The sequence below is a fragment of the Lemur catta genome, chromosome 7 (assembly GCF_020740605.2).
Source record: "Lemur catta isolate mLemCat1 chromosome 7, mLemCat1.pri, whole genome shotgun sequence".
Classification (NCBI taxonomy): domain Eukaryota; kingdom Metazoa; phylum Chordata; class Mammalia; order Primates; family Lemuridae; genus Lemur; species Lemur catta.
The window spans coordinates 66,041,581-66,059,560 of record NC_059134.1 but is presented as its reverse complement, the minus strand read 5'-3'; the positions used below and the strand labels follow the sequence as shown (position 1 = coordinate 66,059,560).

Genomic DNA, 17,980 nt, shown 5'->3' with positions numbered 1-17,980 from the left:
TCTTTTTGTAGTAATTTAACAAATGCTTGAGAGCCAGCTCTCTTTTGTGCATGGTGCTAGGCTTTAAGGATAATTGTGAAGAGCACATGATTCCTGCCTCTGTCTGCTGGTACCACGATAATAGAGTCACACGTTTTTGAGATACTAGGAGCCTAGGGCTGTGCTCACCCAAGTAATGAGCTCTGTATTGGAGATCTTTAAGCACTATTTTCCTGGTCTCTTAGAAGTTTTCTGTTTTGTGCTGAACAGGTTCTCTTTTTGTTAGTGGTGTTTTCCACACAGTTATCTAACTTGATGATCAATACTACTTATATAAAAAAGAACTAGTTGTTCATACACCATTCCTATACAAGACATTTGCTTTGGAGAAAACCTACAAGCTTTTTGTTTTTTGTTTTTTTGGAGACAGAGTTTTGCTCTGTTGCCTGGGCTACAGTGCCATGGCGTCAGCTTAGCTCACAGCAACCTCAAACTCCTGGGCTTAAGCGATCCTACTGCCTCAGCCTCCCGAGTAGCTGGGACTACAGGCATGCGCCACCATGCCCGGCTAATTTTTTCTATATATTTTTAGTTGTCCAGCTAATTTCCTTCTATTTTTAGTAGAGATGGGGGTCTCGCTCTTGCTCAGGCTGGTCTTGAACTCCTGACCTCGAGCGATCCTCCCACCTCAGCCTCCCAGAGTGCTAGGGTTACAGGTATCAGCCACCGTGCCCAGCTGAAAACTTACAAGCTTTTGCTCAAGACATTGGTCACAAGCCAGAACTCCATAATTACCATGCAGGGCAAACCACTGAAAACCCATCTGGGAAAACATAGAGTGCACTCTGCACAGCTCAGATATACCTCACATTCATCAAGTGAGAGGCAGAGTCTAAATTCAAATATTGGTCTATCAGAATATTAGAGAAGTTATTAAAGTTATTGTATAAAGAAACTGTGGTGATTACTATTGAAAAGTCAAAAATCCTTTTGTAAAATGTAAAATGAATAATTTTGTAAATTTTCCCCCTGTTGTTATTTGTAAATATGAATTTTTATATGTGCCTGGTTTCTTTGAAAAGAGAATCACCTGTAGTGGTGTGGAGATTTCAAATGTCTAAAAGAAGACCCCAAGGAAGGCATGAAGGTTCTGGACTTGGTATTTAAGTGGGCATTTACTCTCATGAGCTTCAGCATCACACCCCAGAGATCACAAGGCAGTTGGGAGGGAAAAGAAAATCACTGATCGGGGGAGGAAAGGAAGCACAGCCTATGCTCAAAATCCTTTAGGGAGAGAGACATTTCTAGGACTCTGAGGGCTGTCCAGAAAGTATCCAGCCATTGTTAGTATAATGAGAATGGTTACATGGCTGGATACTCTGCGGACAGCCCTCGTATATAATGAACGAGCTCCACCGGCAATAACAATGAATGGTGTGAGAACTGAGCTGGTGGGGGAGGGGGAGTGGCAGGGAATATGGGAATTCAGAAAACCTTCAGCAGTTCACACTGTGCTATCTGCCTTCCTCATTTGTGTGCTCTCTGAGTCAGCATTAGCTAAATTTTCCAGAAAGCCATCCACACAGTACAGCCTGGGCATTCAAGGGACGTCACTCATTTCCCCCAGTGACCTTGACAAGTCAGAAGCTTGAAAGCAGGGAAATCCGGATGTCTCAGTTGTGAAGTGGAGCAGTGTGAGCCTCAACAGATTTCCAGAACTCTCCATCCAGACCAGAGATTGAGCATCTGCCTCTCATACTGCCAGTGGCCATCTGGGGTGCCTCCCTGGCTCTAAGGGGTTGGCACAATGGCCAAGGGCTTCAGCCTGGTGTTGCTTCTTGCTTTCATCTGGACCACGAGGCTCCTGGTCCAAGGCTCTCTCCGTGTAAAAGGTAGGTTTCTCACCAGATTTCCAAACTGGTAAGGCAAAGCAAGATCTTGCAAACTGTCCTAAGCCTACTAAGCTCTTGACTATGAATTACTGGGAATGAGTGTGACCCTCAAAGTCAACAGCAGGTCTAATTAGTAGTATTGCTCTGCCAGAAATGTTTTCACCATATTGTCAGCTTCATCAAAATGATTTGCATTTTCCTTTAGGTCATCTGGACTTTTATTCTTGATTATGGAATATTTTTAATGAGAATATCTTGAAATAAAACATTGAAGAGAAATAATTTGTTTTTTAAAGGGTTTTTCATTGAAGAAGGAAACCATGATTGTTAAAAATCGAAAGCAATCACTAAGCCTGGGAATAATGGGTAACTTTTAGTAAATGATGGCCTACTTTATTTTTGTTTTGGGGAGTGTCAGCATAATTATTTTAATTTCAATTTTACTGTACTATAAATGGAATGCAACATTTTTAATATGCAGTAAATAGCAAATTAACTGAAAAAATCTGTGAAAATATAAGTTTGAAAATTAAGCTCCCTACCAAAAGAATGACTTAAAGTGATTTCTGGGCTTTTGAGATGCCTAAATGGAAAACCTAATTCTGCACTGTAGACAAAAAATTGTAACCACAAATCACTCACTGCAGCTCTGGGCAAATGAAAATCTCAGCACTTTAAAAGGAAAATTGTATGTTCCTATGCTGGAATATGCCCTGAGATATAAAATATGTTGGAAACAGATATCCAGACTTGATTCATATGTTATTATATTAAATTTTATAGGGGAGTTTAGAGTTATATGACTGAGTCTTTTTAAATACCAGAACTGTTATTTTAAATAAGTTTGATCCTCTTTGAAACCCTCTGGGGAGACTATTTACTTTTCCGCACAATGTTGCCATTATTTAAACTATTTTGGAATTGTTCTTTGACAATGACTCCATCACACTCTTTGGACCATCCTCAATAATGGCAAAAATTTTCTAAGGAAATTAAATTTTTGGAAAAAGCCAAAAGTTATAACCATGATTGTGGAATAAGGTGGCTGATGAAGGTGAGTGAATGGGGATGGGAACTATTTTTGAGTGCAAATTATATAGAGATCCAGAGGTAGGTGTATATATATACAATTTCACTTAATCCTCTCAAGAAGACATTTTATAGATGAAGAAACAGGCTCAGTGAGGCCAAGGGACTTGCCCAAAATCATGCAGTCAGTAAATTATAACACTTGGTTTTAAATTCATCTCTGATTTCTAAGCATATAGTATTATCCGATATTATATACATATATCTGATTCCTAAGCATATTCTATTTCTACTATGTTTGCCATTTCCTAAGAAATCTTAAGAAAGGGGTTATTAGAGTACCCCTTGGATTCCTGCTTCTTCATTTTATCCCTAAATGAAATAGAAAAGCATAAAATGACTAATATCTGATGACTTCCTACTGGACCCGGCCTCTATTAGGTACCAGTTATCTAATTTAATTCTGAAAAAAAAATCATGTGAAGAAGATATAGCCATCCCCATTTTTCAGATGAGAATGAGGACTTGCCCAACATCCCAACAGGCAGTTAACGACAGAAAAACCTGGGCCCAAAGCTAGGCCTATTCACCAAGAATACTCTTATGATATTTAGAGTAAAAATGAAGTATGATGAGAGAGTAGCAGGACTACTTTATAGTGTGATAAATAAACCTTCTCAATTTCCAAAGCAGCAGCCATAAGAGATCTGAGCAATAGAAAGGTCTTGCAATAAAGGAGCCACATTCCAGGATAAATAGTGTGTTCAGAGAGTTCAGCCTAATTTTGTGTGTGTTTGTGTGTGTGTGTCCGGTCCCCTGTAGCACAGTGGAAGGCAGAACAGTGTCATAGTCAAGGAGCTGGGGTTCACAGCTGGGTGCAGTGGCACACATCTATAGTTCCAGCTACACGGGAGGCTGAGGCAGGAGCATCGCTTGAGCTCAGGAGTTTGAGACCAGCGTGGGCAACACAGTGAGACCTTGTCTCTCAAAAAAAAAACCCTGGGATTTTAGAGTCAGGCATAATTTGGTTTGTGTCCCCAATCTGCCACCTAGTTGCTCTGTGTCCTTGGGCTTGGGAAAGTTACTTAATCTTCCTGAGCCTCAGTTTTCTCTTAAAAGAAGGTTTGGCATAAGATAACATCAACAGATGATAAGTGTTGAAATTATAGTTGATAATAACATCAATATCAATATTGGTATAGGTATTAGTGTCAGTACCTATGGACATAAAAGGCTGCTCTGTCACCCCAGTTGCAAACACTAATATTGGGGTGCTGACTATCCGTTGTCTCTTGGCGAGAGCAAGGTCTGGAAGCAAACATTGCCATCCACAAATACCATACATTATGCACACCTCCCTTTCCCCAGCCCCTGCTCCAGAATACAACAAGGTCACATGGAGGGCTTGTAGAAATGCTCCCTCAGCATTTGTAAAAAGAAACTTCCTTTAAATACCAACCTAGAAAGTGGTCAAAGCATTTGACTGGGTGGCCAATACTCAGCCCTGTGTATAAGCAATTACTTGGGAGATTTAAACGCCCTTTATGGACTTTCATGGATGAAGCCCAGTAGGAATAATGTACTGAAATACAATGCAACTTGGCAATTTCATACAAGTCCACAAATCCCAGAACCTAGAGGGAAAGGGTCAAAAGAATTCCCAAACCCATTAGATTTTGAGTAGAAATATTATTCACATCCTACCTGTTCCACTGCCTCAACTTCCCCAGGGAAATTGGTTATTAGCAGACTAAAACTAAAATGCTTTAAAGATAACAATGATAATATGTTATCTATGATTTACTGAGTACCTATTACGTGTGGCAGGCACTATGCTAAGCATTTTTATTAGAATTTACTCATTTAGTTTCACCACATCGTGCAGTAGATATTGCTACTCTCTTTGTTGTATAAATCAGGAAGCTGATACTCAAAGAGATGAATTATCTAGCCTAAAGTCACAGAGCTAGCAAGCGACATAGAAGCCCAGGTCTGACTCTACTTCCTTGACTTAGTTTTTCTGCCGTCTAAGTTTCACTGCCCAGCTCCTCCAGGAACTTCTGAGTAAGCCTGCCCCCCAATGGTCAGGGAAGATCTGGAACTAAGAGCACTCACATTCTGTTATAACAAGTACATTTCCAGCCCATCTCAGAAATAGTGATGTGCCCAAACCACATTGGTTTGGAGTATTATTAACTATTCTATTAACCAGCGCCCTGAATTCTATCTTTCTCAAAAGTGTCAGATGCTTCATTTTACAGACTCCAAAAAGGTTTGCAGCAACTGCATCATCTAGTCTCCACCCCAGGAACTGGTAGCCGAAGCCCCACCTGTGATGAACAAGGCACCTAAATGCAGTGGGATAGGATGGACTTCTATGGAGTGAGATTTACACCTCGGACCAGAGCAAGCATCAATCTAACCTAGCAGGTTGTCCTTGTGGGATCTATGTGGACTGTGTCCTGTTATTTCTAAACCCTGATCCCAGCCAGACAGACCTCACTGCTGCAAGATGATAATGCTCTGCTAGGAAGGAGAGCCTGAGTGCTAAGAACAAGGACAGCAGCAAACTGAGGACCCATGTGATTCCTTTGCAGATCTTTCCATAACGCTGCCATGCAGAATTGTGGGGATCACCCTTGTGAACAAAAAGGTAGGCCAGCAGCTGAATTTCACAGAAGCCAAGGAGGCCTGCAGGCTGCTGGGAATGACTTTGGCCAGCAGAGGCCAGGTCGAAGCAGCATTGAAGGCTGGCTTTGAGACTTGCAGGTGAGAAACAGCTGGATTCACTGTCACTGCTGGAGCTCTTTTGGCTCTGTGTTCTTGTTCAGCAGTAGAGATGATGCCTTCTAATCATTTGTCTGTCCAACTTGCGATTATTCTTTTACAGCTATGGATGGGTTGAAGACAAATTCTCGGTCATCCCTCGGATTCTCCCGAACCCCAAGTGTGGGAAGAATGGAATTGGTGTCCTGATTTGGAGAGCTACAGTTAGCCAAAGGTTCGGGGCCTATTGTCACAACTCATCTGGTGAGTTAGATCTGTAGGCTTTCCATGTGGCATATTTTCTCTGGGTATCTCTAGCTCTGTGACCTGTCTGGGAAGAGTAACCCCGAGCCGCAGTAGAAGCAATCATGGCAATGGTCATCTGATTCTTCCAAGACTGTCTCTCCGGCCGGGCTAGAGGTGGCAATGTGCCTCTCAGGGGGAAAAGTTAGGAAAAATATAACTGAATGGCAACCCAGGGAGAGGGCACAGGGACAGGGCATTTAGGAGGCTCAATTACTACCTCCACTACCCGAATCCTACAAGATAATCAGGACAAAGGGAAGACAAATGTACAAATGTAAGTAATGCATCCACTATGGACAAAGCGATGTACAGTTCTCCCTCGGTATCCGTTGATCTATTGGTTCCAGGGTCCCCTCAGATACCAAAATCCGAGGATACTCAGGCCCCTGATATAAAATGGTGTCATATTTGTACATAACTTACACACATCCTCCTGTATACTTTAAATTGTCTCTAGATTACTTATAATACAAAACACAATGTAAATGGTTGCTATACTGTATTGTTTGTTTATAGTATTTTTTTTCAAATATTTTCAATCTGCGGTTGGTTGAATCCGCCTATGCAGAACCGCCAGACATGGAGGGCCAACTGTACTAGGTGATCTCACTGAATATGACAACTTCCCTATGAGATGCATTTACTATCCCCATTTTGCAGATAAAGAAACTTAGCTCAGAGGACATAAGTACATTTGCCTAAGGTTGCATTACTGTAAAGTTTCAAACTCAGGTCTAACCCTGAAACCATGCTCTTTCCACGGTCCCACATTCCTCTTCTGGAGAGGAAATTCACATGCTACCTTTGACATTTTTAAGAACAAGACCCAATCTCCGTTTTATGAAGGAAGAGATTAAAGCCTAGAGAGTAGGACTCATTTACTCATGGCCATGCAATCATCTCATTAACCTTGCTTAGAGAGCCAGGCTGCCTTAGTCCAAGTGCTTTACCTAAGTAATTGCTCAGAAAATTTTTCTCTTACTAAATACTCACTTGTTCTCAGTTTGTCTGAGCACCCTGTCTGATTTATTACTCTTCACACATACTCATATATCTGACCTTCTAAAGGTTGGGCAGCTGAGCGTTCATGCAAAGCATAGATTTCAAAATCCTTCTCTGAGATCCAAGAGACAAATGTGCACCAGCCAACATTAGCAAAGCCTGTCCCAGGAAGGAAATATAGGATCCAAGCAGTTCTCTGAACCAGAGGGCTTCCACACAGAAAAGGCCCTTGGAGATAACTTTACCCAATTCTCTCACTTCAGGGATGAAACAGTTATAGTTCAGAAAGGGGGTTTAGCTTGTTCAAAGTCCTACAGTCAGCTAGTGGCAGAGTCAAGGCTGGAACATAGGGCTTCTTGCAATATGTTTTCACGATTCCCCTTCCTTCTCTGCCTCTTTGTCCTGTCATCCTTGGCTGGGGAACTGGTGATTTACATGCCTGCTTATCTCACAGCTAGCCCGTGCCTGTCAAGCGGCCTTGCCTTTTATCTGCCTAGCCTTCCTGCCAGCTGTCACTGTGATGCTATGGTAGCCAGCCCTTCGGACTAAACAAAAAAGAGCCAGGAGAGAGGGCTTGGATTTGTCTATTTCTTTATGGTTTCATTTAACTTGTACTCCCATCATCTGTATTTCCTATATACCGAAAGTTAGGTATAGAGGCTTAATTAATCTCATGTTCAATATTTTTGGCAAAAAATACTCATAGATGATATTGTGCACTTTGGATCACATCACAACAGAAGGCACTTAATGTTACTATGTCTCACTCTTAGTTATGCTAACTTTGATTATTTGATTAAGGTGGTGACTGCCAGATCTCTCTCTAATGAAACTATAACAATGTATCTTCCCCTTTGAAATTAGTAGGGTAAGCTATAATGTGATATTTTCACACCATGCAAATATCCTGACCCCCAGTGAGCTATAACCTAGTGGTTTAATCAGCCACTGATGATCCTTACTGGAATCAGTTATTATATGGGGGGCTGCAAAACAGTGATTTTTCTAAATCTGTTCTTCCTTCTACATTTGTTAGTTGGCATCTTTGATGAAGAATCTCTTTCTCTCTGTGTCTCTCTCACTCACACACACACACACACACACACACACACACTCACTCACCTTTTCCCTCCCCCTTATATTACCATGGGCACATGCATATTACTTATTCAATGTGTTCAATATGTTATAATCAATTTTACAATTATTATTCTTTTATTTTTTGGGTGCTTGAATTGTCTTGAATCTGGCAAATGGGAGCCCATTTTAGTTGACTTTTATGTCCTTTATCCCATTAGGTTTTGGGCAATTCCTGGCACAATAACATGTTCCAGACTCACTTTGTACTTTCTCTGCCCCAGATGTGGAATCAGCCTCTTATTTCTCCCAGGAGTGTCTTGGTTCTTTTTAATGGGGAATGTTAATTAGAAACCAAGATTTGGATGCAAGTAGTTCCCTTTACTACTGGAGTTTTCATTGCTTCTCAGTCCTTTTCAATAGATAACTAATAAGTTATATGTATATGAGTTTATATTGAGTTTCCAGCTCAAATTTAACAATTCAAGTTTTTTCTTAGTTTACTTTATTTTATATTAGTATCGCTTCTCTTATATTGAAAATCTTAGTTCCTAATAAATAATAAGATATTTTCTTATCCGACAACAGTTTCAAAATTACAAAACCAACATTACTAGGAATCATAAACCTACTGAGTGAAATTTAAGATATCTTTCCATCTTTTAGTCCTTAGAAGATATCCTTCTAAGTACAGAGAATTGTGTGTAAAAGTGACTTCAAAAAAATTTGCTACTCTGTATAGTTATATTATCATTTTGAAATAAATTAGGTTTATTTGCTTCTATTTGTGATCAATTTTAGGGTTTGACTTTTGTCCTATTTTTATTTTTTTGAATAGCTAAAAAATGTACATGGCTCAATGGTCCAAAGCATACTTTCTTCAAAGTATATTCAGAGAAGTTTTATTCCAGTCCCTTCTGAACTGTTTCCACCAACCATTTTCACTCATTTCTGGTTTCTCCCTCTGTGTTGCTTTGTGTATAAAGGGGAGTGTGTATCTCTGTGTTGTCTTATTTCCCCTTCTTACAAAAACTAGCATATTATATACACTGCTTTGCACATGGCTTTTTCCACTTAAATCCTAGAAATTACTCAATACAAGTTCATTGGGACATTTCTCATCCTTTAATGGCTGCATATACCCCACTGGGTGGCTGTATCATCATTTATTCAACCAGTCCTCTAAGATGGACTTTTAGCCTATTTTTCAATCTTTTTCTATTCTATGGAATGCTAAGGTGTATAACCTTGAACATATGTTGTTTCATATCCATCATATCCATGGAGATATCTCATCAGGATAGAAGCCTACATGTTCAAAACGTGTGTGCAAGTGTGTGTGTGTTGGCATCTTGGTGAGGATCAGAGTTCCCTAACCATCATCCTAACGCTAATCCTAACCTTACCCTAATTTTATTTTGTAATTTCCTTTTTCATTACTCTCTTGTGAAGGTTTGAGGACCTGAGTAACACTAACCCTAACCCTGATCCTAAACCTTACCCTGATTATCTTTCTCATTGCTATCTTTGCAAGGCTTGGGGATCAAAGTAACCCTACCCCTAATCCTAACTTTATTTTTTTATTGCTTTGTGAGGTTTGGGGACCAGACCAAAGTGCTGTTAATACTCTGCACACACCATTTGTTTCAGCTATTTCCTCTGCCACAATGCCCACCCTCTTCATCACCTGGCTAACTCCTACATTTTATTCTAATCTCAAGGCCAGGCACTGTGGCACACACCTGTAATCCCAGCGCTTTGAGAGACCAAGGCACGAAGATTGCTTGAGGCCAGGAGTTCGAGGTTACAGTGAGCCATGGTCACATCTCAAGTGCCATCTGCTTCAGAAGCCTTTCCATACCCCTTACCCCTGTCCGTCCTCTGGAACTCCAGCCACACTCTGTGCTTAGTATCTATCAGAGCACTCAGCACATCTAGAGAAATTGTGTTTGTAGTTTGGAAGGGAAGGAAAACGAGACCCTAACACTTCCAGGTGACCAACACTGTGCCCTCGACCAGTTAGGGATTACAGGACCAGACTACTGTTGCTCCCTCATACCTGGGAGGCCACACATATAAACAGAAAGGCCAAGGAAATGAATTCTTGCAGATCTTATCTATCATACCCAGACACTATGAGAGAGGCCCTAGACATTTACTGTCTGATTAGTCATGAGTAAAATGACACCCGTGTGTCATTTCTACTTTCAGGAGAAGTAACTGATGCTTAGCGTGTACCTTGCCTGCGGTCACAGTCAATAAAGGATAGAGCCAGGATTTAAACCTTGAGCTAACTGCATGGAGCCTTGCTGTTCCAGTGTAGCATCTTCCATGCTGATGACCACACGTCAGTCACATACAAGCCTGGGGTGGGCCTGGGCATCGGTATTCTTTAGAAGCTTCCCAGATGATTCTAACCTGCAGCCAGAGTTGAGAATCACTTCTCCCTAGAAGATCTCTAAGATCTAAGTTTTAGGATCCCAGGAACTTCTGAAATTCTCCTATTTCTGTGCAGTTGCCATAACAGCCTTGTTTGCTCCTGGATTGTACTCTCTCCTGTCATTTCATTGTCCATGCATCTCCACTGGTAATTACTTCACTCTCCTGCTCCATAACCTTGGGTGACTTCCCGTTTGATAATATGATGTAAATTGTAAAGAGTTTTGCACATAAAAGTGGACATATATGAGAACATTTGTATATAATTTGGGAAATTTGTGGACCCCTGTTGAAAATTCCCTCTCCTACAGAATCAATTCCAAATTCTTTAACGTAGCAGTTATGAACCTTGATATCTAGGCTCCAACCTATCTTCTCAGTCTCATCTCCCACTTGCAGTCTTTCCTATCCCCCATCACACACACCCCCTACATTCCAGCCACACTGTGCTTCTTGCCATTTTTCTAACATGACTACACTTTCAAACTTCTGGATTTTTAGATCATGCTATTCCTATTGCCTGGGATATTCTGTTCCTTCCCCTCAATGAGCTACTGCCCTCTTTCAGTCATTTGACCTTCTTATTCATCACATGAGCTAAGTTCATTCAACTCTGGCTCTTGAACTTTCTGTTCTCTTTACTTTGAATGATTTTGCCCTATATCTTCAATGACTGGCTACTTTTCATCATTTAGGTCTCAGCTTAAGTATTACCTTCCCAGGGGACCATCTCTTATCACCCTATCCAAAGTATCCTCCACCCCTACCACTTTAATCTGTATCCTGTTTAATTTTCTTTTCGACATTTATCATCTTCTGAAATTTCTGGCTTATTTATTGTTTTTTAAAATGATCTCTATCCTTCCAACAGCATGCAGGCCTCTTAAGGGACTTTGTCTTGTTTGCACCATGTCCCTAGCACCTAGAACAGTGCCTGGCACAGAGCTGGTACTCCATAAAAATTTGATGAATGAACACATTAATCCCCCATACTCTGCCCAAATGCCCTCTCATCTGAATTCCCAGTGATCTCCACCTACCCCCATCAAAATGCTTCCTCTGTCCTCCTGGAAACAGAAACCATGCCTTTTTTTTTTTTTTTTTATATTTTCAGTTCCCTACATAGCATATTGAATTTAGTATGTTTTTCCCCTGATACTCAAAATTTTCATTTTTCTGAGGGAAGAACTTAGCATGTACTCAAGAATGGGAAATATAGTTAACAGTTTAGGGCAGAGAAGGTCAAAGATGATGTCTTTTTAAATAGAGGTCTTTTCAAAGTAAAATGAACATAAAAACAGTACATGTGCAGTCAAAATGTTTTGTCAGTAATATCCATTACCTTGAATGATATTTAATTTAATTTTCAAAAATTAATCAACTTAATGAAATAACTTTTTCTTTATAGCTAACATTCCAGCTGATGCTACTCACTGCCTCAAATACTTAGGGATTCAAAATAGATGCAAATTCACACTATAATATATTGCATGGCTCTGTCATTTGCTAACTACATGACTTTGGATAAGTGATTCAATTTCTCTGAACTTCAGTGTCCTCCTGTATAAATGAGGGTTTGATAAAATTGTTAAGTGAGGTACCTATTTAAACACCTAGTGCTATGGTTGACTCAGAGTAAGATGCTCAACAAATGTTAGTTTCCTCTCTACCACATTTAACAGATTGGAAAGCAAATCCTCATTCCCCTCCCTTTTTTTGCTTCCTTTTTTTTTTTTTTCGATAAGAACAGAAAAATCTGGTCTCGCAGAGCTTTGTCCTGAAGTGGCACGACATACGTACATTTGGTCTTCCCATCTACTCCTTCCTTCCTTTCACTTTTCCTTCCCTCCTTATTCATCAAATATTTATTGAGCATGTACTGTGTGCCAAGCACTGTGAACATACCATGATGACCAAGACAGATAGGGTTCCTGCTTTCAGGAAGCTCACAGTCCCGTGGGGAGCAGTGTAATGAGAACTGTGATGAGGGAAGTACATGGAGGTCCAAGAACACATGCCCAGGGACCCAATCTAGTCAACAAGTCTGCTTGAGAAAGAGATGGTCAATCTGAGACCTGAAGGATAAGTCACAGTGAGCTAACTAAAGAGGGGTAAAAAGTCTCAAAGGTGAAGAAAGCATCATAGCACACTTTTGGTGAGAGAAACCATATCAAGGAACTGAAGGAAATTCAGTATGGCAGGAGCAATGAGAGAATGCCTGCAGGTGACACTGGCCATGTCAGCCGGAGCCATGCAGTGGCGGCATGCCACTGAAGCATCCTAAGGAAGGAAGTGATATGATTAGATCTGCATTTTGGTGAGACCATTCCAACTGCAGCATAAGAGGTTGGAGGGTATTAAGTCTACAGGCAAGAAGAACAGTTAGGAGGCTGCTGCTATTCATATTTTCCTCTCCTGACAGATATTTGGATTAACTCGTGCTCTCCAGAAATCATCACCACCGAAGATCCCATGTTCAACACTCAAACTGAAATACACATGACAGATTTTATTGCCAGTGACAGTACATACTCAGCATCGTCCCCTTATTCTACGCCTCCTGCCCCTGCTACTACGCGTGCTCCGGCTTCCACTTCTAATCCACGGAGAAAAAAATTGATTTGCATCACAGAAATTTATACAGAAACTAGCACCATGCCTATGGAAACTGAACCATCTAGTGAAAATAAAGCATCATTCAAAAACGAAGTTTCTGGGTTTGGAGGTAAATGCTTTCTGTGTCTGCGTTATGTGTGTGTATATGTTTACATATTACAGACAATTCACAGTATCCAGCCTGTCTCCAGACTGGGCATTCAGGACCTGCCAAATAAAAATCAAAGCTTAACGCAAACTCAACTTTCATAAAGTCATAGAACTTGAGAGCTATAAAGAGCCTTAGTGATGAAACTAAAAATCGTGAGTATACAAGGGCTTCGCTGTTAAAAACTCAAAGAAGCAAAGAGGCTGAGGGGGCCTGACATCACAAAGGGTTGCAGAGAAGGTTTTTCTCCTACGCTATTGTCTCAGCCACCTGGATGGTTAAATGAGCAGCGCACGCAATGTACACACGAAAGACCAACAGGTATGTCTCTGCTTCCTGCAGGTGTCCCCACGGCTCTGCTGGTGCTGGCTCTCCTCTTCTTTGGTGCTGCGGCTGGTCTCGCATATTGCTACGTCAAAAGGTGAGGTTATTGGCGCATCGCTAGCCTTGTAATCTTTGTCACCTCCCCATCTTGTGGTTTTCTAGGGTTGTAATTGGCATTTTATTGGTCAAAATGGAGATGACAGTCCTCTTATACTGTAAATTTCTCCCTCATCTCACCTCTCTTCCCTTCCATCCCATCTTTCCTACTGTTGCAGTACATGCACATCATCTAGCCTTTAGATATTGGTCAGTATCTAGCCTTTGAAAATCAAGAAATGAAAAGAAAAATGGACATCTGGGGAAAATTTATATACTTTATTTGATTTTTTCATTCCTTGTTTTTGGTGGAAGAGTTGTGAATTCAGCTTAAAGTCTGGCCTGTGAACATACTGTCCAATTTAAATGACTCCATTAAGGTGGGGATGTGTTAATGTATTTGAACATGCATGTGTTAGCATCACTGTGAAATAAAGGGACCCAGCATGCTGGGCCAATATGTGCTGTGACAGACAAAGCATTATCTATTGTAATTTGGGTTACATAGAAGTCCCTCACTTTAATGTCATGTTTATGCCTAAAGGTATGTGAAGGCTTTCCCTTTCACAAACAAGAATCAGCAGAAGGAAATGATTGAAACCAAAGTAGTAAAGGAGGAGAAGGCTGATGACAGCAACCCTAATGAGGAACCAAAGAAAACTGATAAAAACCCAGAAGAGCCCAAGAGTCCACCCAAAACTACGGTGCGATGCCTGGAAGCTGAAGTTTAGATGACAAAGAAGTGAGAAGACACACCTGAGGCTGGTTTCTTTCATGATATGTATCCTGGCCCCAGTTGAGGAAACTATTAATAAAATGGCCAAAGAATCAGCGAAGAAAGTCCAGCCTTGGTTCCTAACTGGAATCAGCTCAGGGCTACCTTATGACTATGGAGTTCACCAAAGAGAACTCCCTTCTTCCTAATGCAAACCTTTCTGGATCCTACCCTCCTACCTCCAAAGATTCCCACAGCCTTTCTAGCCTGACTATGTCCTGATAATATCCAAGTGGGAGAAAGGAGCTTTGCAAAGCACACGGATCTAAAACAGCTAATCAGTACACAGTTGTAAAAAGGCCCCCAGGCTGTCCAGGACCAGGAGAGTTGAGAGGCAAGGAGTCACTGAGACCAAGGCTCTCTCTGCTGACTCCATAGCCTAGATCCTTCCTTTAGCTCTGAAAGAGAAACACTTACACCACCTGGCATATCCTTCTGAACCAGGCGTGAGCGAAAGGACAGAGAAGTTTAGCACTCGAGAGCCATGGAGATTCCCATGACTTGACATCTAAACTCTGTAAAGCCAAGATAAACAGAGAAATAGAAAGTGGCTGAGGATGCTGACAGCGTGTTGTCAGCAAGGACTATCCACATAGAGTCACAGCATTCTTCTCTGAATAAATTGAGTTGGAACCACTTTTTAGAATATACACACATTTTCTTTTCTCTGTCTCTACTGTTGCTACTATTTCCTTTAGAAAAATATACTTTTACAAGAAACAAAACTAAATACTCTTATAAATTTCTATTTTTATCTGAGTTATAGAAATTACTACTGAGGAAAATTACTGTGTTAAAAAAGTAATAAAATTCAACAAATATTTGCTGAATATCTACTATATGTCAGGTGCTATGCGAAGAATTACATGCCATAATTGAATATTATTCATCAAAAAGTTACATATAGTAGAACGCTATCTGAAGCTAAGTTTTTTCAGTTTTGATATCCTTAGCTTATCCACTTCCAAACTAATTTTTTTTGCTTGGACTAATATTACTCATTTTCCCCATTATGGCAACTATTATAACCTTAATTTATTATTAACATACCTAAGAAGTACCTTATTACTTCACCACACCAAAATTTTTAAAATGCCATTAACAAATGTATCACTAGCTCTCCTTTTTCCAGCAAGAAGAGCCTGAGAGGTGCAGAAATATTTGTCCCCCCCCAAAAAAAATAAATAAATAAAACATTTAGAAAGCTTCTTTGCTCTCTTATTTACATAGATCTACTTTTCATGCAAAATTTAGATAAGGACCAGATTATGATATATTGTTTGTAAAAGTAAAATGAACAACTTTGGTTGTTAAAATACAAACAAATGTAAACCTCACAGTATGTACATTACCATGTTGGGTGTTCTTGCTTCAAAAGGTCTCATTTTAAGTTGGGCAACTACACACACATTAAACAATCCTTTATTTAAGATTCAGTTCCTACATTCCAGTCCATTTCAGAGTTCACCGGGAGTTGGAGATTCAGGATAGCTCATCTGGCCTGTTTCTGTAGCTTTCTCTTTCCCTCCACATTAGACTAGGAATCATCTTCTTCCCCTCACCTCTGACCCCACAGCTCCATGGCACTTTTAGCCCAGAGGCTGTAACCTGCTGGCATAGTCTTTTTTGGTTGGCCCACAGAGTATTATCTTAACATTTGTTTTAATTGCCAAGAATTAAACATCAAAAGATTTTTTTATGTTTACATTTCTGGGTTCCCTGTATAAATGGAAAGATCTGGAAGTAGAGAACCTATATTCCCTCATAGCAATAATCACCTGATATTGAGTAGTGGCTGTTCCCTCTAAGTGGGGTCTGCTCTCTCCATTTCACCACAGTCCTCGTCACCCCCTATTGTAATCTCAAAGAAAAGTAAAGATGCCATTTCTTGTCGATCTTATAATACTGTGGCCTCTTTCTACACCCAGCCATGTCTTTCATGTACGTGACCTGCCTGGCCCTGCAGGTCTGAGTTGGAAACTCTGGTCTGTCAGTCCTTAAGCTTTATCACCTTCATGCAGTTCCCAGGGAATGAAGTAGAAAAGGGGACAGAGCCCAAGTAATGGTCTGCCCTCTGGGTGCATCAGCTGAAAATAATCAGATCTTCCACACTACATCTCCCATCTTGTGGGCATCCACTATATATTAGGATGCTATCATCTCCTGTTATTTTAGACAGGTTTGTATCCTACCCAGGAAGAGGAACTAGGGAGGAAGAAAACCCCACCCGGCCACTCAATAGCCCAAATGTTGTTTGCAAACATACTGATGAAGATATGAAGACGTAACTTCCATCATTATGTAAAGGAGGAAGGAAAAAAGGAAGGAGGGAAAGAAAGAAGGAAGGAAACTAATATTTACTGAGCGCCTACTAAGTGACGGTCATTTTATATGTTGTCCCATTTAATCTCTACACTTTTCCTGAGAGATAAGAATTATTATTGCCAATTTTTATTAATTGGAAATTTGGATTTTTAGAGGAGCTAAATAATTTTCTGAGGCCACAGGTCTATTTAAATGATAAAGGTAGGATGCACTCCCAGTTGAGAATGACTGCAAAGCCCATGCTCCTTTCCCTACATCAGGATGCTTCTCTTGCAAATGACAGTATAGGAATGTAAACTATTCCAATATGAAAGCTTGAAATTGGCCACTTGCAAAAAACAACAGGGGTGAAATAAGGAAAACAGAACTCCTGTGTCAACTTCAGAAAATCTATCTTAAATCCATTGGCAATGACTAGGAAAAAAGAACCATTGAAGAACTTCGAGACCTGCCTTCTCATTGACGCAGTCACCAATCTCAACAAAGACCTACCTGGCCCAGCTCATATGGTAAGAAAATGTAAGGCTCAGAAGGATCCAAGATAAGCTGCTCTAAACTCTTTTTTCACAGAGTAAAAAAAAAAAAATGAAGCCTAATGTCAGAGATGGCTAGAGGTAGAGGCCTGGTCTAGAAGCTTCCTTCTTTCTAGTCAAATACTCTTTGTTCTCCACTGAACAAATAGAAATTGGGAAAATAAAAGGGACCACCCCAATTTAGACCTACAATCCAGCCCACCAAAGCCAGTCTTCAAAAGAGGCGGGCAGAGAACCATATGGTGACATTTCCAGGTGGTGCAAAGGATCTCCCTGCCCAGAAATGCCCCTTCATCGTGCCTGCCTTTCTGGCTCAAACAGATCCATTCCTTTGAGCAAAGATACTCTGTCCTGAGAAGGAATCCCCTGTAAGATTGCGTGTTTTTATAAAGGCCAGGCCACTGTCAAATATTAACATGCCAATACGGGTCCAATAAGGGCAAGCTGATTTCTAAGGGTAGAAAGCTGGACTAAAGCATATGGCTTGAGGCCTAGCACAGTGGTAGTACACAGTTGGAATCTAAGTACGTCCACTGGCTTGAACATAATTGACTCATATTGATTTCCGAGTCCTACATTTTATTGCCCCTAGAACTTCAGCTGGTGCTGGGGAAGAACAGGTTTGCAAGGACAATAATGATAATAACATGCAATTCAATGAATTCTTACTAAG

General features: G+C 40.6%; 1 protein-coding gene across 1 annotated transcript; it reads left to right on the top strand.

Moving 5' to 3' along the window:
- Positions 1-1,505: 1,505 nt before the first annotated feature.
- On the top strand, positions 1,506-15,786 carry LYVE1 (lymphatic vessel endothelial hyaluronan receptor 1). Its single transcript, XM_045557510.1, has 6 exons — positions 1,506-1,871; positions 5,498-5,669; positions 5,791-5,930; positions 12,913-13,215; positions 13,597-13,675; positions 14,219-15,786. The coding sequence occupies exons 1-6, from the start codon at positions 1,787-1,789 to the stop codon at positions 14,403-14,405; spliced, it is 966 nt and encodes a 321-aa protein (XP_045413466.1). The 5' UTR covers positions 1,506-1,786; the 3' UTR covers positions 14,406-15,786.
- Positions 15,787-17,980: the final 2,194 nt, after the last annotated feature.